Source organism: Rhincodon typus, chromosome 15, assembly GCF_021869965.1.
Source record: "Rhincodon typus isolate 14 chromosome 15, sRhiTyp1.1, whole genome shotgun sequence".
NCBI classification, from domain to species: Eukaryota; Metazoa; Chordata; class Chondrichthyes; order Orectolobiformes; family Rhincodontidae; genus Rhincodon; species Rhincodon typus.
This window is the reverse complement of record NC_063346.1, coordinates 5634205-5641417: the sequence shown is the minus strand read 5'-3', so window position 1 is coordinate 5641417 and position 7213 is coordinate 5634205. Positions and strand designations below refer to the sequence as shown.

General features: G+C 41.9%; 1 protein-coding gene across 1 annotated transcript in view; it reads right to left on the bottom strand.

Moving 5' to 3' along the window:
* Positions 1-284: 284 nt before the first annotated feature.
* The window catches only part of LOC109935108 (cadherin-11-like), a 555370-nt gene continuing 548441 nt past the window's right edge, over positions 285-7213 (bottom strand). The window contains exon 12 of the mRNA XM_048605952.1: positions 285-1846. Within this exon, the coding sequence (XP_048461909.1) occupies positions 1353-1846 (494 nt within the window). The 3' untranslated portion in view covers positions 285-1352. The remainder of the gene's footprint in view (positions 1847-7213) is intronic.

Below are 7213 nucleotides of genomic sequence, written 5' to 3'. Positions count from 1 at the left end.
CTTAGGAATGTGGGCGGAATTCCCAAGCTTCAAATAATGCCAAGCTCCCTTTTTATTCTATCAAATAAGACATATTGGACTTTAGTTCAAATTAGATTCGAAAAGTACCGCAGCAGCTTGGGACTTGAACTTACAACTTTGTGACTCAACAGGGAAATGCTCCTGACAGAACCCTCAAATCCTATTATGAATTCTCTGATGTGGGATGGTTGCTACTTTGGGGCATTTCTAAACCTCCAACAGCCCAATGTACAAACAGAGAACTCTGCAGAGTTGACCACAACTTGTAGAAAAATTCTTTTATTGTAAAGTCCGGCTTCTCTGCCCGAAGCACAATAATAAAGCAACAGTACAATGTCCATAAAATAGGATAGTGATGCCTTAACATTTTGTTGCATGTCATATTTTTGAGACTTCATGTAATTTTTTTTTTACTAAAATAAGAACTTTTAAGATTGTACAAATTGACACATAGAAATGACATAGAAATCAGGCATCTCTCACTGTGATGGGACAGGTCAGTGCCTGACACATATTAAACACAATACTTAAAGCAAAAAAAATGGTTTACAAGATTTAAACAGGAATAGGTCTTGTTCTTTCATACTTGCAAAGACAAATGAGCTCTGTACATGGCCCCTTGTACCTCTCATTGTGCCTGCAAGTTGTACCACAGAGAACATTCTCACAAATTTAAAAGGTGTTGTCAGCAACTAAATTCAATACTTAAGGCTCAATATTCAAACTGTCTTGTTCTCCACTGGCCCGACAACATGTGTTGTGTCTCAAAAGTCACAAAGTCCTGTCAAAAATTATCTTAGTTCTCCTCCTTCCACATGGATTGCCCGAAAATGTGCTGTTGATTTGATTTTTGTTTCTCATTGCTCCTTTAAAGCTTAATCTTACAGGTTAAATCACATTTTCTCCCAGGTTTTCGTTTTGAAACCATCTCAGGGCAATTGTGACGAAGACCAGCAGCTTCATCTTTTTTTTTCTCTCTCTCTCTCTCTATTTGTTTTGGATGTGGTTATGAGCGAGAGAATGAGACGGCAGGATGTGGAAAACAGCGATGACCTAGCATCAGATGAGCCTATTTCACAGTTATCCACCTTCAACAAATAAAATTGTCCTTCAACAGTTAAACCAATGTCATTAATGTCAGTTCCTGCACTCAATATAATTGAGCACTATATATATATATATATATATATATATATATAAAAAAAGGGGAGGGAGAAAAATGAAAATAAAAAAGGAATGTAAATCTGTCCAATCCCACCAAAGTTTAGTCCAGCATTCCATCTTTCGAAAGGTTGATGTAGAATTTTAAGGCCAGGCTGCTCGGCTAAGTGTTAAGATTCTTCGCAGGTTTCTTTTGATCCGTACAGCTCTGCCAGCCTCTTAAACCGGGGTCCCCAGCTGTTGAGGTAATCATAGTCCAGGTCAGATTCAGTGGTGGCCGATTCCAGAGAGCTGAGGGATCCAGCCACTGAGTCCCTCCCCTCGTAACCGTAGATCTGGATGGAGTCGTAGGGAGGGGCGGTGGGGTCACAGTCAGCTTCCTGCAGCCTGACTTTGATGAAGTCGTCGACGTCCACACTGTTGGGAGCCGTGCAGAAGCCTTGCCTGGGCATGTACTGGAGCTCAGGCTTGATGTCCTTCCTGGGTAAGAAGCCATTCAGCCCATCTGGGTTCTGCAGTGTTGCGATATCAAAGGCCTCAGTGTCCTCCTCCCCTCCTCCTTCATCGTCGTAGCTGATAATATTCTCGCGCACATCCTCCTCCTCAAACACGATCAAAGGCTCCTTCTTCTGACGTCTCAATGTCACAAACAGAACCACGATCACTGGGGGGAGGCAGAAAATAGAGGCAAGTTATCGTCTGGAAAGGGCTTGACTCACAGAGGAGCATTCAGCGGCAGAATGGACAGGGCTGTGCCCTCAGAAAGGCGCTCAATGTAGCAAACCCAAGGATGTGCATAGTCAACAAACTGAAGATTTTTCCACTTATACAGTCTAGTAGTTTAACTAAGAGCAAATTGGGGCAGCACGGTGGCTCAATGGTTAGCACTGCTGCCTCACAGCGCTAGGGACCTGGGTTTGATTCCACCCTCGGGCAACTGTCTGTGCGGAGTTTGCACATTCTCTCAGTGTCTGCGTGGGTATCCTCTGGGTGCTCCGGTTTCCTCCCACAGTCCAAAGATGTGCAGGCTAGGTGGATTCGCCATGCTAAATTGCCCGTAGTGTTCAGGGATGTGTAGATTGGGTGGGTTTATAGGGGAATGGGTCTGGGTGGGATGCTCTGAGGGTCGGTGTGGACTTGTTGGGCCAAAGGGCCTATTTCAACACTGTAGGGATTCTATGAAATTACTGCAGATGCCAGAATCTGCAGTGAAAACAACAAATGCTGGAGATCACAGGGGGTCAGGCAGAATCCATGGAGAGAGAGCAAACTAACATTTCGAGTCTACGTGACTCTTCTTCAGAGCTGAAGCTCTGATAAAGAGTCATCTGGTCTCAAGATATTAGCTTGCTGTCTCTCCATGGATGCTGCCTAACCCACTGTGAGCTCCAGCATTTGTTGTTTTCTAGCAGTCTAAGTCATAGGTTCACAGGTTCCCCAAACACTGCAGTTGTCATTTCAAATCCTTCTATTGAGTAAGTTGACCCGAACAGGACAAATTCAATTCATCTGGGCTTATATTTGCAACCAAAAAGCATTTCAATTTTGCCAGAGGAGTTAAGATAGATTTGAGTGATTGAGGGTGGCTCTAGACTGACTTAAGTGGAGCCAGTCTAACTGTTTGTCTCAATGTGTCAAAATGTGGGGAAAAAATGGTGCAAGACTTTTTATTCACAAATTAAGTCCAATATGAGTTTGTGTTGTGTTCAGACAGTGAGGGACTGTTCGATCCAAGCTGTCCTTCCAACTCACTCAGCGAGTAGTCAGGACATGGAATGCACTGCCTAGAAATGTGGAGGACAAAGGGTAAATCAAGGCATTCACCAGGGTAATAGATGAGTATTTATACAGAAACAATGTCCTGGGCGACTGGGAAAAGGCAGGAGGATGGCGTGAGGTCAAAATGCTAGTTTGGAGACCCAGTATAAATACAAAGGGCTGAATGGCCTCCTTCTGCACAGTAACAACCCTCCAGTCCTGTGTCATTGATACTTTGTACACTCTCCACCTCATCCCAAAAACACTTCAACTCCTGAGAGAGGTGAAAACAAAATAGGTTAAAAACTGAACCCAATCTGGGAGCCAAAACAAAATGGAAATAGCCATCTCTGACTGTCCCCTGCCCCACACCCGCCTGCCCCCTCCACCACCAGCATTCCTAGGTGATTAAATATAGTGCGGGAGATCCGAAGATTATTGGCTGACTGGAGTTCTTAGCTCTGGCAATGTGCCATACAATGTCGAGGTGGCTGAATCATAGAATGATACGAACAAGGGACATAGGGTAGGCCACTCAGTCCTTCGAGCCTGCTTCCCCACTCAATAAAATCATGGCTGATCTGATTTTAACGTTAACTCTACATTCCTGCATACTCCCTGATAATCTGCCATGACCAAATTGTATAGGATTCCATTCAGTCTCCACCCACATTTCTGAATAACAATCCAGTTAGACCTATTCTCTGGGCACTTTCCCATATCCCTACAATTTTTCTCCTTCAGCTGGTCATCCAGTTTCCATTTTGAACGTGTCTATAGAATCTGCCTGTCAACCTAAACAGTACATTCTAAAATCTAACCAGACAATGTCCTGAAAATATTTATGTCAATATTGCACCCTTGGTTCTTCAGTGCATCATTTTTTGACTCTTCAAGTAGCTGGGAATTATTTCTCTTTATTTACTCTATCATTGAGATAATCTGGAGAGACTGTTGAAACTAAGATTGAGAATTGAATATTATGGGGAAATATAATAGGGGCCGTCAGAAGCATTAAGGGTCTCAAATGCAGTGCAAAGTGATAAACTGTTTAGTAAACATAGGCTGCAGATTCTTCCAACAGCCACTAGGATAAAATCCATCAGGGCCAGGGGGTTGGTGTGACATTTGTTCTAAAAATTTTCTCAGTCCCATTCCACAGTGATTGTGATTGTTTGAATGTCCTCACATTTTTCACTTTCAGGTTCACAGTTATTTTCAGGATGTTATTTGTATTCTCTACTGTGAAGACACATGCAAAATATCTGTCCAATTAATCTGTCATTTGCCTATCACAGGGTTACAGATGTGTTATGGTGCAGAATGAAGCCATTCAACCAATCGTTTCTGCTAGCTATCCCACAGCCATTATGAATTAGAGTCATTCTCCTGCCTTTCCCAGCAAACCCCACTGCATGTTGTTTCTATTCTGTTAATTATTTAATGCCCTCTTGAATGTCCCAATTGAACCCGCCTCCAACACATTTTTAGGCAGTACACTCAGAGTCAATGTGTAAGAAAGCTCTTTTTTCTCACTGTTCATTTTCTTCTTTCACAATTTGTTTATTTTCCACAGTTGGTTCCCTCGTTTCTACTCTCCAGAGGACAAACATTCACTTCATTGACTCTTTTCCTTCATGAAAGCCTGCAGAAGCTCTTGCAATCTTTCTTTTATATTTCCAACTAGCTTTTTTCTCATTCTCTAATTTTTCCTTTCTCATTAATCATTTTAGTCATCTTTTCTGTTCATTGTATTCTCTCCAATCTTCATAAGAAAGTAAGAACTAGGAGAAGAAGTGGGCAATTCAGCTCCTAGAGTTTGCTCCACCATTTAATATGATCATGGCTGATGTCACCTTAGCCTCAACTCTATTTTCCCGCCCAGTCTCCATAACCCTTCTGTAGTGATTGTAATGAGGTCAGCCAGGTGGACCTCACAGAATATGAGTTCCCTGCTTGGGGCTGTTAACCTGGTTCAATCAGGGAGACCTGGCTGACAGATAATAAACAGAGTGTCAGACATCCTGCTCACTCTGAGAGTTGGCTCTGAGGGAGCTGGATCAGTGCCACGGACTCTCCACGTGTAAATAAAGGGGGACTTAGTGACAGAATACCAGCCTCTGTGGAGTTATTTCACTTTCAACCTATTACTAATTAGAATTGTGTCTATCTTTTCCTCTACCACACTCTGGGGTAATGAAATCCACAAGATTTCCACGCATCGATATTGTAGAATTCTATATTTTTTTCTTTTACCATGATAGTATATTTAACTTGCTTCGTTAGCCCCAAATCATTTGCCATTCCTTAGAATCCTTCTTTCTCATATGAATGTTCTGAAGTATCTCTGTAATTGTCTACTTATCTATACTGACTTATCTTTTAACCCAGTTCAGCTCAGAGAGCTTTGTCTTTACACTCTCATAGTTGCCATGATTAAAGTTCAAATCGTTAGTGCCCAATCCGTTCTGCTCTCCATCAAACTGAAAGTAGTTTTCAATTGTATTATGATCACTGCTGCCTAGTATCGTTACTGTGAGGTTGCTAATTACTGCTGTCTCATTGCAAACGACCATATCCAACAGACCCTATTCTCTGGCTGCCTCTGGAAAATACCAGGAATATTCCAAGGAATCATGCTGTAAATGCTCAGTGAGTTCTCATCTAGATTACTCTTGACAACTGATTCATCCAAAGTTAATATAGAGTAAATTACCCATGCTTATCATCATACCATCCTTACAGCCATAGCCCCAGCCCCTGCCATTATTTCTTCCTTAACACTATTCTATAGTGTGGTTGCTTTTAGGGGGCATATGAACCACTTCCACAAGCAATTTCTTGTTTTTACTGTTACTTGTCTAAATGACCAAAATGATTCCACATCTTAATCTCCAGAACAAAGGCTTCCTCTCCCACCCCGCCTCTCTCTACTGCACTGTGATGCTATTCTTAATTAATCAAGCAATTCTTCCTAGTTTCCCTTTCGTTCCTAAATGTCAGGTACTCTTGACTATTAAAATCCCAGTCTTTGTCTATTGATAGTCATGTCTCTGAACGCTCACACATATTCATTTTTCAGTGCTGCCAATTCATCAAAGACTGCTACGGGGATTGGAAAGTTCACATTTTATTCACTGCAGAATGTTTACCTTTTGTTATCAGTGCAAAGACTGAAAGACTGGCTGTTGCTTTGGTCCCTCTTGGTATTCTACTCCAGAAAATCATTTGGCTTATTGAAGAAAATTGAAAGAGACAGAATGACATTCTACAGTCACAATTGTAAAATCTTAATTTGATTGGTAATGGAAGGGAAAGTAATAGCTATTCCCAACAAGCTGCCAAAGTAAGGGTGGATATAAATTAAAATTTTAAAAAAAGAGAACTTCAAAGCATCAGATCAGAAATTGATTTCAGAGAATTCCGGAGACTTTTCTGATGAGGCACTGAGACCTGAGAAACTTTAATTTGCCTTTTCTCAGCTCCAAGTTCTGCCGTTTGTTAAATAGACCTGAACTAGGCAGGCTGATAGCAAATAAAGTAGGGGATTACACACATTTAATTTGCATCTGCTTTAGCACAGCTGCCAAGGGCTCTGGTGGTGCAGTGATAGTGCCCATACCTCTGAGCCAGGAGGCCTAGGTTCAAGTCCCACCTGCTCCAGGGGTGTGTAATAACATCTCTGAATGGGTTGGTTATCTACCCCACAGAATGTCATTGGTTCACAAAAATCAGAATGACAGGGGATGATTGATGTTTTTCCTTCATTCAGTTCAGATTCACTTTGTTGAATTGGGATTTTCCGGAGATGATTCTAGAATCACAACTGATGCCCCCAGCTTCTCCAGGATTAAAAACAATTCAGACCAACTGAGTGATTTTATCATATGAGCTTTGTCTGTGTGGGTACCTAAAATCTACATGCTAACAGATTTAAATCTAAAGCTTGGTATTCCCCAGATCCATCCTCTTTTCGTTCATTTCTAATTCCTAGATTGCTGTGCTATTCCAGAACTTTCCTAGCTTGCCTTCCTTCACCCTTTGTAAATCTGAGTTCACCCAAAACTCCAGTGACCCTTTCCTGTCCTAAGCCCAGTCCTGTTCACTCATATATCAATGAAAGTGGAGCTGGAAAAGCACAGCAAGTCAGACAACATCTGAGGAACAGGGGAGTCAACGTTTCAGTCTGAAACCCTTCGGCCTGAGATATTGACTTCCCTGCTCCTCGGATGCTGTCCAACCTGCTATGCTTTTCTGGCTCCACGTTTATTGG